Raw genomic sequence first — 22400 nt, 5'->3', positions numbered from 1 at the left:
CTACTAAATCACTACTAATTACTAAATCACTACGAGAACACCATTAACTACTAAATCACTACTAAATCACTACTAACTACTAAATCACTACGAGAACACCATTAACTACTAAATCACTACTAATTACTAAATCACTACGAGAACACCATTAACTACTAAATCACTACTAAATCACTATTAACTACTAAATCACTACGAGAACACCATTAACTACTAAATCACTACTAGAACATTATTAACTACTAAATCACTACTAGAACACCATTAACTACAAAATCACTACAAAATCACTACTAACTACTAAAGCACCACTAAATCACTACGAACTACTAAATCACTACTAACTACTAAATCACTACTAGAACACCATTAACTACTAAATCACTCCTAAATCACTACTAAAGTACTACTATCTACTAAAGCACTACTAAATTACGACTAGAACACCATTAAATACTAAATAACTACTAAATCACTACTAGAACACCATTAACTACTAAATCACTACTAAATCACGACTAGAACACCATTAACTACTAAATCACTACTAACTACTAAAGCACTACAAACTACTAAAGCACTACTAGAACACCATTAACGACTAAATCACTACTAACTACTAAATGACTACTAAATCACTACTAGAACACCATTTACTACTAAATCACTACAAAATCATTACTAACTACTAAATCACTACTAGAACACCATTAACTACAAAATCACTACTAACTACTAAAGCACTACGAACTACTAAAGCACTACTAGAACACCATTTACTACTAAATCACTACAAAATCATTACTAACTACTAAATCACTACTAGAACACCATTAACTACTAAATCACTCCTAAATCACTACTAACTACTAAATACTAAATAAGTACTACTAAAGTACTACTAAAGCACTACTAAAGCACTACTAAATTACGACTAGAACACCATTAAATACTAAATAACTACTAAATCACTACTAGAACACCATTAACTACTAAATCACGACTAGAACACCATTAACTACTAAATCACTACTAACTACTAAAGCACTACAAACTACTAAAGCACTACTAGAACACCATTAACGACTAAATCACTACTAACTACTAAATGACTACTAAATGACTACTAGAACACCATTTACTACTAAATCACTACAAAATCATTACTAACTACTAAATCACTACTAGAACACCATTAACTACAAAATCACTACTAACTACTAAAGCACTACGAACTACTAAAGCACTACTAGAACACCATTTACTACTAAATCACTACAAAATCATTACTAACTACTAAATCACTACTAGAACACCATTAACTACTAAATCACTCCTAAATCACTACTAACTACTAAATACTAAATAAGTACTACTAAAGTACTACTAAAGCACTAATAAAGCACTACTAAAGTACTACTAAAACACTACTAAAACACTACTAAAGTACTACTAAAGTACTACTTGAACACTACTAAAGTACTACTTAAACACTACTAAAGTACTACTAAAACACTACTAAAGTACTAATAAAACACTACTAAAGCACTACTAAAGTACTACTTAAACACTACTAAAGTACTACTAAAACACTACTAAAGTACTAATAAAACACTACTAAAGCACTACTAAAGTACTACTTAAACACTACTAAAGTACTACTAAAACACTACTAAAGTACTAATAAAACACTACTAAAGCACTACTAAAGTACTACTAAAACACTACTAAAGCACTACTAAAGTACTACTTAAAAACTACTAAAGTACTACTAAAACACTACTAAAGTACTAATAAAACACTACTAAAGCACTACTAAAGTACTACTTAAACACTACTAAAGTACTACTAAAACACTACTAAAGTACTAATAAAACACTACTAAGCACTACTAAAGTACTACTTAAACACTACTAAAGTACTACTAAAACACTACTAAAGTACTAATAAAACACTACTAAAGCACTACTAAAGTACTACTTAAACACTACTAAAGTACTACTAAAACACTACTAAAGTACTAATAAAACACTACTAAAGCACTACTAAAGTACTACTAAAACACTACTAAAGCACTACTAAAGTACTACTAAAACACTACTACAGTACTACTAAAACACTACAAAAGTACTACTAAAGCACTACTAAAGTACTACTAAAACACTACTAAAGTACTACTAAAACACTACTAAAGTACTACTAAAACACTACTAAAACACTACTAAAGTACGACTAAAACACTACTAAAGTACTACTAAAGCACTACTAAAACACTACTAAAGTATTACTAAAACACTACTAAAGTACAACTAAAACACTACTAAAGTACTACTAAAGCATACTACTCATACTAGCGTGCTACTCATACTAACGTACTACTCATCCTAGCGTACTACTCATACTAGCTTACTACTCATACTAGCGTACTACTCATACTAATGTACTACTCATACTAGCATACGACTCATACTAGCTTACGACTCATACTAGCTTACGACTCATACTAGCGTACTACTCATACTAGCGTACTACTCATACTAGCGTACTACTCATACTAGCGTACTACTCATCCTAGCGTACTACTCATACGAGTTTACTACTCATACTAACGTACTACTCATACTAGCGTACTACTCATACTAGCTTACTACTCATACGAGCTTATTACTCATACTAGCGTACTACTCATACTAGCGTACTACACATACTAGCTTACTACTCATACGAGCTTACTACTCATACTAGCGTACTACTCATACTAGCTTACTACTCATACGAGCTTACTACTCATACGAGCTTACTACTCATACGAGCTTACTACTCATACTAGCGTACTACTCATACTAGCGTACTACACATACTAGCTTACTACTCATACTAGCGTACTACTCATACTAGCGTACTACACATACTAGCTTACTACTCATACGAGCTTACTACTCATACTAGCGTACTACTCATACTAGCTTACTACTCATACGAGCTTACTACTCATACTAGCGTACTACACATACTAGCTTACTACTCATACGAGCTTACTACTCATACTAGCGTACTACACATACTAGCTTACTACTCATACGAGCTTACTACTCATACTAGCGTACTACTCATACTAGCTTACTACTCATACGAGCTTACTACTCATACTAGCGTACTACTCATACTAGCGTACTACTCATACTAGCGTACTACACATACTAGCTTACTACTCATACGAGCTTACTACTCATACTAGCGTACTACACATACTAGCTTACTACTCATACGAGCTTACTACTCATACTAGCGTACTACTCATACTAGCGTACTACACATACTAGCTTACTACTCATACGAGCTTACTACTCATACTAGCGTACTACTCATACTAGCTTACTACTCATACGAGCTTACTACTCATACTAGCTTACTACTCATACGAGCTTACTACTCATACTAGCGTACTACTCATACTAGCGTACTACTCATACTAACGTACTACTCATACTAACGTACTACTCATACTAGCGTACTACTCATACTAACGTACTACTCATACTAGCGTACTACTCATACTAACGTACTACTCATACTAGCGTACTACTCATACTAAAGTACTACTCATACTAGCGTACTACTCATACTAACGTACTACTCATACTTACTGACACATTTTGCTCTCTGTTAGGTGAACCCCTTGTCTGGTTTGTTAACCATGATTACATTTATATTTCCATTTTTTTCCCCTAATTTCTATGTATGTTGTCGTATTGACATATTCACTGGAGTTGTTCGTATTTTTCCACATAAAGTCAAATAAAGTTCAGAATATTGGTTTGGCCTCCACCATCAATGAAGAATGGCCTCCAAGGCCACCGTAGCGCTGTACCGGCGTCACGTGACAGCACCTGCAGACAGACCCTTAGCAGCTAATCTGCTGTTAGTGAATAATAATAAGATGGCTCTGGCCCCGCCCCCTCACTGACAGCGCTGTGTTAAACTCACCTCCACCACCATCCTCAAGTCTGACACGTACGTGCGCTCCGTGTCCAATATCTCCATGACAACGCGCTCCAGGTAGGTCAGCTGACCACTGAGCGCCATGACCACAGGAGGCGGAGTCACAGGGTGAGTCTGTGGGGAGAGAAAAACTCAGCATTTTCACAAGAAAAGCATCCCTCTGACTGCATGGCCAGACTTTCAAAATAAAAGCTTAAGGTGAGCGTGACTGACAACTCCTGACCAACCAATCACATCACAGGGATCAATTAACTGTTACATAACAAGAGAAGACGTGACCTGGATCATACACACACATTTATCATACACACACACACATTAAACACACACACTCTGTTACCTTAAAGAACCCTTAAATGTTCCATTAACTACAGAAACAGGAGGAAGTTTACCTCTGCAGGTGAACGAGGCTCAGAGGGTAAAATGGTTACAGTTCAGTGAGGCTGCTGCTGATGCGTGGAGCTTAATCCACTTATAGTCTAAAGACACACACACGCACACACACACACGCACACGCACACACACACACACACACACACACACACACACACACACACACACACACACACACACACACATCTAACCAAATGTAAACAAATGACCTTTTCCTGATATGATGTCATCATTGTGTAAACACTGAACTCTGAGTTTTAAAGGATCCTCCACCTAAACTATTACAGTTACTATTATATTTAATGTTACTATTATATTTAATGTTACTATTATATTTAATGTTACAGTTATATTTAATGTTACAGTGCTATTAATGTTACTAGTTATATTTAATGTTACTAGTTATATTTAATGTTACAGTTATATTTAATGTTACAGTTATAATTTAATGTTACAATTATATTAATGTTACAGTTATATTTAATGTTACAATTATATTTAATGTTACAGTTATATTTAATGTTACTATTATATTTAATGTTACAGTTATATTTAATGTTACAGTTATATTTAATGTTACTATTATATTTAATGTTACAGTTATATTTAATGTTACTATTATATTTAATGTTACAGTTATATTTAATGTTATAGTTATATTTAATGTTACAGTTATATTTAATGTTACTATTATATTTAATGTTACAGTTATATTTAATGTTATAGTTATATTTAATGTTACAATTATATTTAATGTTACTATTATATTTAATGTTACTATTATATTTAATGTTACAATTATATTTAATGTTACTATTATATTTAATGTTACTATTATATTTAATGTTACTATTATATTTAATGTTACAGTTATATTTAATGTTATAGTTATATTTAATGTTATATTTAATGTTACAGTTATATTTAATGTTACTATTATATTTAATGTTACAGTTATATTTAATGTTACTATTATATTTAATGTTATAGTTATATTTAATGTTACAGTTATATTTAATGTTACTATTATATTTAATGTTATAGTTATATTTAATGTTACTATTATATTTAATGTTACTATTATATTTAATGTTACTATTATATTTAATGTTACAGTTATATTTAATGTTATAGTTATATTTAATGTTATATTTAATGTTACAGTTATATTTAATGTTACTATTATATTTAATGTTACAGTTATATTTAATGTTACTATTATATTTAATGTTATAGTTATATTTAATGTTACAGTTATATTTAATGTTACTATTATATTTAATGTTATAGTTATATTTAATGTTACTATTATATTTAATGTTACAATTATATTTAATGTTACTATTATATTTAATGTTACAATTATATTTAATGTTACTATTATATTTAATGTTACTATTATATTTAATGTTACTATTATATTTAATGTTACAGTTATATTTAATGTTACAGTTATATTTAATGTTACAGTTATATTTAATGTTACTATTATATTTAATGTTACAGTTATATTTAATGTTACAGTTATATTTAATGTTACTATTATATTTAATGTTACAATTATATTTAATGTTACTATTATATTTAATGTTACTATTATATTTAATGTTACTATTATATTTAATGTTACAGTTATATTTAATGTTATAGTTATATTTAATGTTACAGTTATATTTAATGTTACAGTTATATTTAATGTTACAATTATATTTAATGTTACTATTATATTTAATGTTACAGTTATATTTAATGTTACAGTTATATTTAATGTTACAGTTATATTTAATGTTACAGTTATATTTAATGTTATAGTTATATTTAATGTTATAGTTATATTTAATGTTACAGTTATATTTAATGTTATAGTTATATTTAATGTTACAGTTATATTTAATGTTACTATTATATTTAATGTTATAGTTATATTTAATGTTACTATTATATTTAATGTTACTATTATATTTAATGTTATAGTTATATTTAATGTTATAGTTATATTTAATGTTACTATTATATTTAATGTTACTATTATATTTAATGTTACAGTTATATTTAATGTTATAGTTATATTTAATGTTATATTTAATGTTACAGTTATATTTAATGTTACTATTATATTTAATGTTACAGTTATATTTAATGTTACAGTTATATTTAATGTTACAATTATATTTAATGTTACTATTATATTTAATGTTACAGTTATATTTAATGTTACAGTTATATTTAATGTTACAGTTATATTTAATGTTACAGTTATATTTAATGTTACAGTTATATTTAATGTTACTATTATATTTAATGTTACAGTTATATTTAATGTTACAGTTATATTTAATGTTATAGTTATATTTAATGTTACAGTTATATTTAATGTTACAGTTATATTTAATGTTACTATTATATTTAATGTTACAGTTATATTTAATGTTACAGTTATATTTAATGTTACAGTTATATTTAATGTTACAGTTATATTTAATGTTACTGTTATATTTAATGTTACATTTATATTTAATGTTACAGTTATATTTAATGTTACTAGTTATATTTAATGTTACGTTATATTTAATGTTACAGTTATATTTAATGTTACTAGTTATATTTAATGTTACAGTTATATTAATGTTACAGTTATATAATGTTAGTATAATGTTACTAGTTATATTTAATGTTCAGTTATATTTAATGTTACAGTTATATTTAATGTTACTATTATATTTATGTACAGTTATATTTAATGTTACAGTTATATTTAATGTTATAGTTATATTTAATGTTACAGTTATATTTAATGTTACAGTTATATTTAATGTTACAGTTATATTTAATGTTACAGTTATATTTAATGTTACAGTTATATTTAATGTTACAGTTATATTTAATGTTACAGTTATATTTAATGTTACAGTTATATTTAATGTTATAGTTATATTTAATGTTACAGTTATATTTAATGTTACAGTTATATTTAATGTTACAGTTATATTTAATGTTACTGTTATATTTAATGTTACAGTTATATTTAATGTTACTATTATATTTAATGTTACAGTTATATTTAATGTTACAGTTATATTTAATGTTACAGTTATATTTAATGTTACAGTTATATTTTAATGTTACAGTATATTTAATGTTACAGTTATATTTAATGTTACAGTTATATTTAATGTTACTATTATATTTAATGTTATAGTTATATTTAATGTTATAGTTATATTTAATGTTACAGTTATATTTAATGTTACAGTTATATTTAATGTTACAGTTATATTTAATGTTATAGTTATATTTAATGTTACAGTTATATTTAATGTTATAGTTATATTTAATGTTACAGTTATATTTAATGTTACAGTTATATTTAATGTTACAGTTATATTTAATGTTACAGTTATATTTAATGTTACTATTATATTTAATGTTATAGTTATATTTAATGTTACAGTTATATTTAATGTTACAGTTATATTTAATGTTACAGTTATATTTAATGTTACAGTTATATTTAATGTTACAGTTATATTTAATGTTACTATTATATTTAATGTTATAGTTATATTTAATGTTATAGTTATATTTAATGTTACAGTTATATTTAATGTTACAGTTATATTTAATGTTACAGTTATATTTAATGTTACTATTATATTTAATGTTACAGTTATATTTAATGTTACAGTTATATTTAATGTTACTATTATATTTAATGTTACTATTATATTTAATAATATCATTTCATCTTTATAAACCTGAAGTTTGACTGATTGTTTTTTAATCTTTTAGTTCCTGTTGTTGTCACTTAATAAAACCCTTTCAAAATAAAAGCACGGGGCTTCCTACCTTTGGTTAATAAGTGACTTAGTTCAGCTGGACTTTGACCTTAAATGTGTTTAATTCATTATTGATTTGAAAGAATATTGATCATATTGTTTTAAACACACTTACAGGTCTTCCTCGTGCAGCCTCGCTCTGATGATGTCAGTGACCCTCGTCGTGATGTCGATCAAAAGGTTTTAACGTTTCCTCAATCTTTGCAAGCGCCTGTGCGCATGCGCACTGAATGTCCGATGACCCGCCCTCAGGCTTTGATATTTAACCAGTGAAAGTGAAAAGTTTTTAACTCCTAATCCTAATACTCATATATCTATATAGATATATAGATGTATAGATATATGAGAGAGAATAATAAAGGAACGTTTTATATGTGATGAAACTGAAAACTTTACATTTGAGGAGAAATAGCGCTCTACGGTGGTGGAGGGAAGCTACAGCAGAGGCTCCACTGAAAGAATGAATGAATAAACTTATTAATGATTGATAGAGTGAATGAATGAATGAATGAATCAGTGAGTATTGATTGATTATACTTTATTAATCCCCAAAGGGAAATTCAGTTTCAGGTACATCCTGACCAGGAAACATGAAAAAACAATCACATAAAACATAGAGGACAGGAAGTGGAGCTGCAGGGGGCGGAGCTTCGTTTCTTAGATGAAACATGAAATAACAGAAGGAGAGTTGAGGAGAAAAGGCAGGTTTTAGACTGAATTCCCTTTTGTGGAGGAACACAAGCAATTAAAATCAGATCTAGAACTGGTCATACACACATTTATATCATCATTGACATGTTTTAATAAGTCGACCCTAAACAGACTCCAGATCGTACAGACGCTGCTGTCAGACTTTTAACTGGTGCTTCTAGAACATCCCACATTACCACCATTCTTTCTACTCTGCACTGGTTCTAGTGAAGTTTAGAATAAACTATAAATATTAGTTATTACATTACATGAGCGTTACATGGTCAGACCCCTCAATATATCTCAGACTTGTTGTACCCCTACACTTCAGGGTGAAGTCTTCAGTCTTCAGACCAGGGTCTCCTAAAGACCCTAAAACTAAATGTAAAACCAGAGGAGACCTGGTGTTCCAGACTCTGGAATAACCTGCACCAGTCTCTCAGGGAGCTCAACTGTGTGGTTACTTTTAAAAACTGGATTATAAATGTTTTTATCCTTTTATGATGTTTATGTACATGTTTTATTATTCTATTATGTTGCACTTGTACTTTTACCATAACTCTGTACAGCACTTTGTGATTTTATCTGTAAAAAGCCTTTTATAAATAAACTACTTACTTACACACAAAGAGCTCAAAAGCAATGGGGGGTGGGAGGTGGGTCTGGTGGAGAGGAGAAGATTTCCAGCCACTTCTGACAAAATGAACCTTTTGCTTTCCCTCTGATACAGTCAGATGATGTGATGTGGTTCAGAAAACTAAACTCCTGGTGGCGAAGGGGGAAAGGAGGCGGTGCTAAAGGGGGGCGGAGTGTCAGGTCTGCACACATCCGTGGTGAAAAAGCCTTGAGCTAGCGTGTGGGGGAAGGCCAATCAATGATCAATTCCATAATTTCAGTTTTTGGATGAAAGACAGAAGCTAAAACCAGCAGAGAACAATGTGAGCGCCTTCAGCGAGTAGCAGAACAATGAATATTAATGATTCTTCTCATTAATCTTCTTACTCATACATTTTATTTTGAAGGGTATTTCTTCTTTCTTTCTTCAGCTGTGCTCATTGGTCTGAAAACACTTCCTGTTTACAATAGTTGGACTGTGGGCGGTCTTTAGACATTGACTTTTCACAGTAATAGTGGGCCGCCTCAGCACGGTCACATGACCTCAAAAACAGGAAGCAGTCAGCTCCATTTAAACACAACTTTATTAACACAGAAAAAAAAGAAACAACACACACACACACTCACACTCACACTCACACACACACACTCACACTGGTTTAGTGGTGCTATTGTAAACGAGTGTGTCCTGCTCTGATAGGGCCATGGGGGCGGGGCCAGTGGCCACCGGCCTATGAGAGCGCTTCTTCCTGTTCTGCAGGAAACAGTACAAACACACAGCCAGTAGAGCCAAAATGGCCACCGCCAGGATGACAGCCAGAGCAATGGAGCCTAGGGCACACAAAACAATTACACAACTGTAACACAACTACACAACTGTAACATGACAACACAACTGTCATCACCTGAGTCACTTTCATCATCCTTAAAATGCTCGAAGAGTCCTCTGGAGAACACATCCTTCTCTGCACACACACACACACACACACACACACACACACACACACACACACACACACACACACACACACACACACACACACGCACACGCACACGCACACACACACACACACACACACACACAGCATTGGTCACATGTTCCTGTGTATTTATTGAGTGTTAATGTTGTGTGGCTGTTGTGCAGTTGTGTATATGTTGTACAGTTGTTGTGCAGTAGTTGTGTATCTGTTGTGTAGTTAGTGTAGTTATTAGGGATGTAACGATTAATCGTAATGCAGTGAAAAATCGATTCATAGGTATCACGATTCATATCGATTTTCTGAAAATTGAATCGCAGTACTTTTTTTAAACAGCAGAGGGCGCTATATATTTATCCTTCTCTTGTCCAGCAGTGAACACAGTGGGCGGAATCTGCTACTACTTTCTTTCTGGCCGCCTTCTACTCTTAAACATGTTCATAAATGATTCCTTACCCCTTTAGCACCAAAGAATATCTGTAATATTATGTGAATATCTGTAGAAGTCACGTTTTTCTATTAGCTCTGTCTGCTAGCATAGCATCTCTTCTTCACTGCTAGAATATCTGCATGCCAACCGACCACTGGGTTACCAGCGCCCTCTGCTGGTCCAAACAAATATCTGATGTAAATCAGTGCAATTGTTAAGACACAAAATACATTTTCAGTTGCACTTTTAAAAATAAAAATAACTGTTATGCAGTTTTGCATTGTTTACTATAGAACCAGAATTTAAATTAATAGGCTTCTTCTTCATTTGTATTATTCCTTTATTTATTTCATTCAAGATTTATTTTTAGTTAAATTGCATTGTTTTGAATAGTTTATCAAGGAATTCTTTTGACAATGAAAAATAAAAGGAAAATAACACAGTATTTTATAGTTTTTTTCCAAAAAAAATAAAGGAATATTTTTATTTGTCTACAGTCCCATTTTGTAAAATAAATCGTGAGAGAATCGTATTGTGAATTCAGTATCGTGAATCGAATCATATCGGGAGTTGAGTGAATCGTTACATCCCTAGTAGTTATTGTGCAGTTGTGTATATGTTGTGTAGTTGTTCTAACTCTGAGTATCTCATTCCTAAACGCAAGGTATGTTCTTCTCTGAGTCTGTTACCATGGTAACTCTGAACTAAACCTGGTCACTGGCAGGTTTTATCAAAGAAACCCTGGGTTTCTAGCTGGCTCCGCCCACCTGAACACTTTAATGAACCATTGACACTTTTCTGACTGACTCACATTAGTGACATCACACACCACAGACGTGCTCACATCATTACTAATGTTATGTTGTTTAAGGTTTATTTTTATCAAACGTTAGTTTTCTTTCTAACATTATAGATGTAGATCATTTAGACACTGAGAGGTTGATCTACATTAAAACATTCACTGAATATAAACCTGTAGATAATATAAAGGAGGAGATGATCATTTAAATTAATACACTTTTAATGCTCCACATTCACTGTATTTATCACAGAATTACAGGTGGATGTATAATTATTAACCGTAGAGTTAATCACATGGTGTGAAAGTTAAGGTAGCGTAAAGGGTAAAGAAGTGCACTTGGCAGCGTTGGGTCGGGTGTTTGAATCCAGACAGTTAATTTTTTTATGACGTCTTTTTTGGACGTACAGACGACTCTTTAGCGTACGTTACATTAAAAATCAATATAAATGACGTCAGGCGGCCGTCACTGTCTATCTTACTGGGACCAATTAAAGTGGAATACTCCTTAAATACACCTTAAATACACCTTCTAAATTAGGATTATATTTTAGCTGAACTCATCCTTTATAAACTCTATAAGTTGATGATTTAAACCATAAGTACAGGTAGAGCTGTCTATGACAAGAGCTGCAAACATACGACTGTAGAAGAAGCAATCAGCCCTCCCTGCCATGATGCCCCGCCTCCACACAAACATTTTATTTATATTATTAAATGGTCGTCACATCCCTGGTGCGATAGCGACCAAATATTGTGACTAATCACGGGCGATTTAAGCGACTATCGTCTCTGAAGTGGCGTTTTGTGTGATCACCTTTAGAACAGGCTCATATTCCTCTATAAACACAGATTATTTCACCATCAGGGTGAATAAATCACTCTCTTCTAGATGGTTACCATGGTAGTTCGTGTAACCTTTGATCCATTGCTGTTTAACGTGCACGTCAGTAACCCAAGGTTTACTGAAATGAATCAGATACCTAGAGTCTATTAACTCAGAGTTTATTGAACCTGCTTTCTGGAATACCCCCGGTGTGTATCTGGTGTGTTACCCGTGATGCCGCTGCAGGCGTCGCCACACGTTGCCTCATCGTGGAAGTTGTTGTTGTTGCCTAGACAACCTCCGTATGTGAAGAGGGAACATTTCTGATCCAAAGGATTGTAGAACCACCGAGAGAAGCTGGCCCTGCAGGGGCCCGTTACCGGGGGCTCAGTACACACCGCTACACACACACACACAGTAACACATGGTGAAACTAGTGATACTAGTGAAACTAGTGAGAATGAGGGTTTCCACTACCTTTCCTATGATCCACACTGATGCTCAGAAGACGATTAAACGTCTGATTCACTGCAAGAGAAGAAGTTACTGTGTGTGTGTGTTACTGTGTGTGTTACTGTGTGTGTGTGTGTGTGTGTGTGTGTGTGTGTTACTGTGTGTGTGTGTGTGTGTGTGTGTGTGTGTGTTACTGTGTGTGTTACTGTGTGTGTGTGTGTGTGTGTGTGTGTTACTGTGTGTGTTACTGTGTGTGTGTTACTGTGTGTGTGTTAGTGTGTGTGTGTTACTGTGTGTGTGTTACTGTGTGTGTGTTACTGTGTGTGTGTGTGTGTGTGTGTGTGTGTGTGTGTGTTACTGTGTGTGTGTTACTGTGTGTGTGTTACTGTGTGTGTTACTGTGTGTGTGTTACTGTGTGTGTGTTACTGTGTGTGTGTGTGTGTTACTGTGTGTGTTACTGTGTGTGTGTGTGTGTGTGTTACTGTGTGTGTGTGTGTGTGTGTGTGTTACTGTGTGTGTTACTGTGTGTGTGTTACTGTGTGTGTGTTACTGTGTGTGTTACTGTGTGTGTGTTACTGTGTGTGTTACTGTGTGTGTGTGTGTGTTACTGTGTGTGTGTTACTGTGTGTGTTACTGTGTGTGTGTGTGTTAGTGTGTGTTACTGTGTGTGTGTGTGTTAGTGTGTGTGTGTTACTGTGTGTGTGTTACTGTGTGTGTGTTACTGTGTGTGTTACTGTGTGTGTGTTAGTGTGTGTGTTACTGTGTGTGTGTTACTGTGTGTGTGTTACTGTGTGTGTTACTGTGTGTGTGTTACTGTGTGTGTGTTACTGTGTGTGTGTGTGTGTGTGTGTGTGTGTGTGTGTGTGTGTGTGTGTGTGTTAGTGTGTGTGTGTGTTACTCTGTGTGTGTGTATGTGTTACTGTGTGTGTGTATGTGTGTTACTGTGTGTGTGTGTGTGTGTGTGTGTGTGTATGTTTGTGTGTGTATGTGTTACGTTTGCTGCAGTGCTCCTCGTCTGATTGGTTGATGCAGTGAGTCACTCCATCACATTCCAGACTTCGATGTAAACAACATCCATCAGAACAGGTGATGTGATCAGAAGCACAGGCTGAGCCACACACTGACACACACACACACACACACACACACACACACACAGGTGTTCAGTGTGTGCTCCTCTCACTGAGAACATGAACAGGTGCATTGTGGGTCTAACCTTTAGCAGGAGAAACACTTCTCTCTGACGACGCTGAACAAACACAACAACACAATCACACGTTAACTTAACCAGGTAATTTAACACCTGGATCGGTGTCACATCAAAGGGGCGGAGTTATCAGTTATTGTTAAATATTGTAAAGTAACAGATTCCATCAGCAGTGTGTGTGTGTGTGTGTGTGTGTGTACCTGTAACTCCTCTACAGGCGCTCACACACTCCTTCTCAAACACGTAGTTGTTGTTGTTTCCTTTACATCCTCCGTAAACAAAGTGTTCACAGCTTCCTGTGGAGGAGTTGTAACGCCACCGAGGAAACGATGCACGACATGGACCCACTTTGACTGGAGCTCGACAATACACTGATACACACACACAGTAAGTGATACACACATAAATAAATACAATAACAACCATAAAGCACATTAAAGGAGACAGAAAACTTGTGAAACCAGTGTGTGGGTGTGTGAGAGGGTGTGTCTCATATTTTAGTCTGACAAGTTCAACTGTGTGTGTGTGTTACTGTGTGTGTATCACTAACTGTGTGTGTGTGTGTGTGTGTGTACTCTGGTCCTGTCCTCTCTAACCCTGTATTTAATCAGTGTGTGCTGATATACTGTGTTGGGAACGTTACTTTAAAAAAGTAATTAGTTATAATTAATCACTACTTGTTCTAAAAAGTAATTGAGTTAGTAATTGAATTACTCTATAATAAAAATAACTCATTACTAAGTAAAGTAACTATTTGTGTTACTGTTAAAAAAAAGGTCCTTTATGTCAAATAATTCATATATTTTTAGATGTGTGTCGTTGTGAGGTGTTACATTAAATTATAGTTGTTTACAACAGATGTGGACAAAGTCTTCACTCCTGGATATAATGAACACTTCACATGTACGTTCTTGTTTTTATCATAATTAATATAAAATAGTGAATTTGGAAAAGTTATAAGAAAATAATGGGAGGACTTTCTATGAACAAACGACTCCCCCAAATTATTAATCGTTTCATTTAGTGAAAGACGTAGATTTATATGTGATAGAGTGATCTACAGTAATCCATTCATCCTCTATAGTGAGGCTGATACTACACTGTCCGTTTATCATCCCATGGATGAATATTGATCATTGTTAACAGTAACAACACTTCCTGTCTGTGTTTTTTACTTCCTACTTTTATTCTTGTTTTTGGTCTAAATTATGGATTTTAATTCTTCATATTTTTAAAGAATTATTCCTCAATGACTGTGATTGGTCTGACATTGCTAACTCCGCCCCCTGTCACAGAAGTGTGCACGTAGCGAGGCTGAAAATACCTGGTTTAACTTAGCGAGTTCCTATCCTGATTCATAGTACAGCTTCTGTGTGACGGAGAATGTTTAGCTAGCTGAAGCTAACAGAGAGCAATCCAGGATAGAATTATCTAGTTTCATAGAACAGGCCCTGTGTGTGTGTGTGTGTGTGTGTGTGTGTGTGTGTGTGTGTGTGTGTGTGTGTGTGTGTGTGTCCTACAGCTGGTTTTCTCAGGGCTGAGGACAATCACTGAGGCGTTGGTGCTGTGTTGGTTCCTGTTGCCATCGGTAACAGTGAGCTGGATGATGTATTGTCCTGGTAACAGGTTGGACAGTCTCACCTGGTCCACTAGGGACGTCTTCTGAAAACGTCCAATCACAGAGCAGCAGGTATAAGGACAGAGTGGGAGAAGAGGTGCAGCCCCGCCCTCTCACTGACCTCCATCCTCAGGCTGTTCTCTCCACTAAGCTCCTCCCACCTGTAGTCTCTGATGTCAGAGTTCACTGAGAAACTTTCTGTACCGTTTAACAGCACCGAGTCACCAGGCTGCACGATGACATCACGGCCCACAACAGCTACCAGAGAGGACTCCGCCTCTGGAACACACACACACACACACACACACACACACACACACACGCTCAGGTTGTGTAGATGGAAGCAGCATCATGAGGTTGAGGTTCTCCAGGGGTCTGTAACCTTTACTCTATAGGAACCATTTAACCTCATCTCACCTGGATTAAAGTCCTCCTGGAGCCATAAATACCTTCTCTATGAAGACAATACAGTGGATTACGTTATATACAGTTATAATTATATAGAATAATGTTTGATTTCATTTATATTGATCATGTAAATGGAAACTTAAAAACAGTTTAAAATAAAATAAATAACATCAATAAATAAAACAGTATCTTTATCTTCAAATTCTTACACATCTCAGTTTACATGAACACAATGTTTATAAAGTAGATTTTTATAGTTAATGTATATGAAAGTCTATAAAAAGTAACATGAATATAATAACACATGATCATGTGATCAACACATGCTAATTACTCATTTCTTGCCACACATAAAACATACATATTTAACCTGTACATTGGTGGTTAAATGAATCTGTTCCCACACAATTAAAATCTGTATTTTCTTCCAGAAATAGTGTTTTTGTTGGTTTAGTTTCTTACCAGGGATTTAAAACTTAAGGTTAGTCACAGGTGGAGGAAAGTTGATGGTCTGTAGATGTTGTAGGAATGTGCTGAGTCATTGTACAACCTGATTTATTTTAGGTTCATAAATTGTTATATCATGATTTTATTTGTCATTAATCATTAATAACCTCTGTAAAAAAATACTATTTATTTCAATAGTTTATTTAAAGCTATAAGGAGCCATTGTATAAGAGTCAAAGGGCCACATTAGGCCTCAGAACCACAGGTTGCAGACCCTGAATAAACTCTGAGCAGGAGGAGGAGCCTGAACATCTGGATCCAGGGTCAGTGTGTAGATATTACACACACACACACACACACACACACACACAGAAGGAGAACGTGTAAACCCCACCTGCTCCCTGCGGCCCCTCCAGGTACTTGGTAAACACGCCCACTCTGATGTAGGTGTCAAAGCCGGGCTGGTGCACAAACCGGCAAACGTAGCGGTTCCGGTGCACGCACGCGAACAGCCCGCACGCCCGCCTGCCTTCAGCGGTGGGCGGCTCCAGTTGGGCCAGGTCGCAGCGCGCGTTCCCGCAGCATGCGCGTTCACAGTCCTCGGCCACGGGCACGCGCGTGGTCTCCAGCAGGGCCGCGCCCGCGATCACCGCGTCCTCGACGTCCAGCATGAAGTCCTGCCTCCCGGCACGCAGATCGCAGTCCTCACGCACGTCCGCAGAGCACGTGATTAGCAGCAGGAGGAGGGGGAGGGGGGGTAGGGGGGTCAGTGAGGAAGAGGAGGATGAAGGTCCGACCATCGTGACCGTCCGTAGTCTCAGGAAACACTGGAGCTCACCTGTACCCGCCCTGTGACGTCACACAGGTGCAAACCAGTTAGTCTGCTAACACGTGACTCTGACGTCATCCAAGTGTTTCCACACAGCAGGGCGTCGGTTTGTTTACTGTGTGAGTGGCTTTGGTTTGTCACACACACACACACACACGCACACGCACACGCACACGCACACACATATACACACACTGATATACACACACACACTGATATACACACACACTGATATATACACACACACTGATATACACACACACACTGATATACACACACACACTGATGTACACACACACACACTGACACACACCCACACACTGACACACACACACTGGCACACACACACACACTGTGTCAGAGGAATCAGTTTATTGTAAAAATGTTTATTTACAGTAACAGGTAAACAATGTTGTTTATTTTTGTTATTTCATAACTGTTAATGTGATGAAGTTTTTAGGGAATGTTACGTGTGTGCGTGTATCAGTGTGTGTGTGTGTGTGTGTGTGTCAGTGTGTGTGCGTGTGTATATATATCTGTGTGTGTATGTATCTGTGTGTGTGTGTGTGTGTGTGTGTGTGTGTGTGTGTGTGTGTGTGTGTGTGTGTGTGTGTGTGTGTGTTGGGGGTCAGAGGTCGTCTCCAGCTCTAAAAGCAGACGTGTGCTGATAAACCTTCTGTGTGTTTCTCTCCTAAAAAGGAAGCTAACAGCCAAAGGTCCCTGAGGTGCTCTGCTTTATCTATCTTCACTTTTCTCCTCATTTGGTTCTGGGAGCATCAATAAAGTCTCCGTCAGCTGCAGGGCGCCACAGTCCGTCCTCGGCTGGTTTCTCTGCACCGTGACCATCTTCTCTCTCCAACATGGGCGACGCTCTGATGGCCGAGTTTGGAAAAGCCGCTTCATTCCTCAGAAAGTCGGACAAGGAGCGTCTGGAAGCTCAGACGCGAGCCTTCGACATCAAGACCGAGTGTTTTGTTGTGGACGAGAAGGTGGAATACATGAAGGGACGGATCCAGAGCAAGGAGGGGGCAAAGGTGACGGTGAAGAAGGAGGACGGGACCACAGTGACGGTGAACGAATCCGACGTCCATCCTCAGAATCCTCCAAAGTTTGATAAGATCGAGGACATGGCCATGTTCACCTTCCTGCACGAACCCGCCGTGCTGTTCAACCTTAAAGAGCGTTACGCAGCCTGGATGATCTACACCTACTCCGGCCTCTTCTGCGTCACCGTCAACCCCTACAAGTGGCTCCCCGTCTACGACTCGGAGGTGGTGTCGGCTTACAGGGGCAAGAAGAGGACCGAGGCCCCCCCACACATCTTCTCCATCTCAGACAACGCCTACCAGTACATGTTGACAGACCGTGAGAACCAGTCCGTTCTCATCACCGGAGAATCCGGTGCCGGGAAGACCGTCAACACCAAGAGAGTAATCCAGTACTTCGCCAGCATCGCTGCAGTGGGAGCAGTGAAGAAGGACAGCAGCAAAGGAACTCTAGAGGATCAGATCATCCAGGCCAACCCAGCGCTCGAGGCATTCGGCAACGCCAAGACCGCCAGGAATGACAACTCCTCCCGCTTTGGTAAATTTATACGCATTCACTTCGGCACCAGCGGAAAACTGTCCTCTGCTGACATTGAGACATATCTGCTGGAGAAGTCTCGAGTAACCTTTCAGCTGAAGGCAGAGAGGAACTACCACATCTTCTACCAGATCCTGTCCAACCAGAAGCCAGAGCTGCTGGACATGCTTCTGATCACCAACAATCCATACGACTACGCCTACATCTCCCAAGGAGAAGTGACAGTCGCCTCCATCAACGATGCCGAGGAGCTGATGGCCACCGACAGCGCCTTCGACGTGCTGGGCTTCACGGCGGATGAGAAGATGGGCGTGTACAAGCTGACGGGAGCCATCATGCACTTTGGAAACATGAAGTTCAAACAGAAGCAGCGTGAGGAGCAGGCTGAGCCCGACAGCACTGAGGCTGCCGATAAATCAGCGTATCTGATGGGGCTAAACTCTGCCGACCTCATCAAAGGCCTGTGCCACCCCCGAGTGAAGGTCGGCAACGAGTACGTGACCAAAGGACAGAGCGTGGATCAAGTGTACTACTCCCTTGGAGCTCTGTCCAAGTCTGTGTACGAGAAGATGTTCAACTGGATGGTGGTGAGGATCAACCAGTCTCTGGACACCAAGCAGCACCGTCAGTACTTCATAGGAGTGCTGGACATCGCTGGGTTTGAGATCTTTGACTTTAACACTTTTGAGCAGCTTTGTATCAACTTCACCAATGAAAAACTGCAGCAGTTCTTCAACCACCACATGTTCGTCCTGGAGCAGGAAGAGTATAAGAAGGAAGGCATCGACTGGGAGTTCATTGACTTTGGGATGGACCTACAGGCCTGCATTGACCTGATCGAGAAGCCGTTGGGGATCATGTCCATCCTGGAGGAGGAGTGCATGTTTCCCAAAGCCAGTGACCAGACGTTCAAGTCCAAGCTGTATGACAACCACCTCGGCAAGAACAAGATGTTTGAGAAGCCCAGAGCCACCAAAGGCAAAGCCGAGGCTCACTTCGCTCTGGTTCACTATGCGGGCACAGTAGACTACAACATCAGCGGTTGGCTAGTGAAGAACAAAGACCCTCTGAATGAGACGGTTGCCGGCCTCTTCCAGAAGTCCTCTTTGAAGTTGCTGAGTCAGCTCTTCTCCACCTACACAGGAGCTGAAGGCGGAGATAAAGGAAGCAGCAAAGGAGGAGCCAAGAAGAAAGGCTCGTCCTTCCAGACGGTGTCAGCTCTGCACAGGGAGAACCTCAACAAGCTGATGACAAACCTGAAGACCACGCACCCGCACTTTGTCCGTTGTCTCATTCCCAATGAAACCAAGACGCCTGGAGCCATGGACAACTGTCTGGTTATGCATCAGCTGCGCTGTAACGGAGTCCTGGAGGGGATTCGCATCTGCAGGAAGGGCTTCCCCAACCGGGTGCTCTACGGAGACTTCAAGCAGCGCTACAGGTAGGAGAACCAATACCAGCACCAAACATCACTGATCATCCCCCACAGTGACAGCAACCAGGGTTGGGGTCAATCATAATCATAATTGGGTAATTGGTCATTAATTTACAATTATTGTGTAATTATAATTGTATTTGAAAAAATCTGTTGCTGTTGTAATAATAATTGAGTTTGTATTTGTGATTGACATGGATTTTTTCCTGAGATAAGGCTGTCATCAGCAGTGTTGCCAACCCCTCAGTAAGGACAGTAACTATTGGCTGTCCCAATAGGCGCTAGAAGTCGCTAAATGATGTAATCGCCTAATTTGCATGATTGGCCATTTACATGTAATTGTAATGGACGCTGCAGGAGAAGAATAAAAGAAAGATGAAAAGTTAGTAAAAAGCACCCAGAATATGTCTAGAACTACAAATAAAATTTCTTCTATTGATTCTTGTTTTTTACTTGATTTATTTTCCACTGAAAGAGGCCAATACGTCTCTAAATAAGTTCACTAATCAATCGATCTTTATTTGTACAGCACCAATTTATAACACGTGTTATTGCTTCACAGAAAGCAGGTAAAAGACCTTATACTGTTTCTCTAATTACTTAATGACTTTGATGCTTTAGATCCACATTACATAGATCATTTTTGTCCTGAAATGTTAAATATTAGAATATCAAATTTAATTAAGACTGTTATGTGGAGTGTATTTGCTAGCTATCGCCTCCAACCCTCAACCTGAAGTAGTTTTTTTATTTTTTGTTTGTTAGTTTTCTTAATTTTGGTTTAGTTTCTAACCTTAAACTGCTCTGACTGTAGCTGGGAGTGCTTTGGAAAGTGGGAGGGGCTTATGGCAGCCCCGCTGCTTGTTGAAAACAGTAACTACAGTCAGAGTCTCAGAAAAGTCTCAGATAACACAGAGAAAGTAGCTAGATTTGTAGCTCGTAGCTTTTGACAAAAACAGTCGCCAAGAAGATGTGTACGGTGGCTGGGAAGTGTCAGGTGACTGCATTTACAGAAACGAACACAAATGCAAAATGGCTACAATGGAAGTGTTTCCGACGGACCGGTATTACAGTTGGACAGTCGGACGGGTATTATGATATGATAGCCTGATATGAAAAATATAAGAGTATCCTAATCAACTTTCACTTACTTTCATACGCGTTTCGATGTGTTCTTCTTCTTCTTCTCTGTTCTGGTGCGTTAAAAACATCTGCCAGAAACGTGTCCGTCTGTAATACCGATCCGTCGGAAACACTTCCGTTGTAGCCATTTTGCATTTGTGTTCGTTTCTGTAAATACATTCACCTGACACTTCCCAGCCACCGTAGATCTGGGGTGAAAATGCAGTACGCCATGAAAAATGTGAAAAACCCAAAAAATGTTTTATGAGGTTAATTTTTTCAGGCTCAGTAATTGTGATTAATTGTAATTAAAATTTTGTAACAGAACATCATTGTAATTGACTTTCAGGGGCAAAATAACTATTTTAAATTGTAATTGCAAAAAAAAGGCCAGTTACCATAATCATAATTGAGGACATAATTGTAATTGAAAAAGGTAATTGACCCCAACCCTAATAGCAATGTAAATACTGATTAACCTTTAAAGATAAGAATAATAACTGTGTGTGTGTGTGTGTGTGTGTGTGTGTGTGTGTGTAAGTAAGTAGTTTATTTATAAAAGGCTTTTTACAGATAAAATCACAAAGTGCTGTACAGAGTTATGGTAAAAGTACAAGTGCAACATAATAGAATAATAAAACATGTACATAAACATCATAAAAGGATAATAATTTATAATCCAGTAACTAAAAGCTTTTCTGTAAAGTAAAGTCTTCAACAGTTTTTAAA

General features: G+C 36.7%; 3 protein-coding genes across 4 annotated transcripts in view; 1 reads left to right on the top strand and 2 right to left on the bottom strand.

Moving 5' to 3' along the window:
• LOC114458187 (pleckstrin homology domain-containing family G member 3-like) overlaps window positions 1–8475 on the bottom strand; it is a 36718-nt gene extending 28243 nt beyond the window's left edge. The window contains 2 exon segments of the mRNA XM_028440497.1: window positions 3988–4116; window positions 8347–8475. Coding sequence (XP_028296298.1) covers window positions 3988–4086 — 99 coding nt within the window. The 5' untranslated portion in view covers window positions 4087–4116; window positions 8347–8475.
• A 1627-nt stretch (window positions 8476–10102) lies between these two features.
• Window positions 10103–17550, bottom strand: LOC114458189 (kunitz-type protease inhibitor 1-like). Its single transcript, XM_028440500.1, has 10 exons — window positions 17096–17550; window positions 15968–16125; window positions 15749–15890; window positions 14429–14599; window positions 14238–14270; window positions 14016–14141; window positions 13046–13096; window positions 12798–12968; window positions 10442–10501; window positions 10103–10367 (listed from the first exon to the last, which is right to left on the bottom strand). Exons 1-10 carry the CDS (start codon window positions 17499–17501, stop codon window positions 10186–10188), a joined length of 1500 nt encoding a protein of 499 aa, XP_028296301.1. The 5' UTR covers window positions 17502–17550; the 3' UTR covers window positions 10103–10185.
• LOC114458184 (myosin-6-like) overlaps window positions 17516–22400 on the top strand; it is a 9620-nt gene continuing 4735 nt past the window's right edge. Inside the window, exons 1-2 of one of the 2 annotated variants that reach the window (XM_028440492.1) lie at window positions 17516–17649; window positions 18230–20555. In XM_028440492.1, coding sequence (XP_028296293.1) covers window positions 18391–20555 — 2165 coding nt within the window. In that variant the 5' untranslated portion in view covers window positions 17516–17649; window positions 18230–18390. The remainder of the gene's footprint in view (window positions 17650–18229; window positions 20556–22400) is intronic. The other variant, XM_028440493.1, reaches the window with a different exon arrangement.

This window comes from Gouania willdenowi, assembly GCF_900634775.1.
Source record: "Gouania willdenowi chromosome 24 unlocalized genomic scaffold, fGouWil2.1 scaffold_320_arrow_ctg1, whole genome shotgun sequence".
Lineage (NCBI taxonomy): Eukaryota > Metazoa > Chordata > Actinopteri > Blenniiformes > Gobiesocidae > Gouania > Gouania willdenowi.
This window is presented reverse-complemented; position numbering and strand designations above follow the sequence as displayed.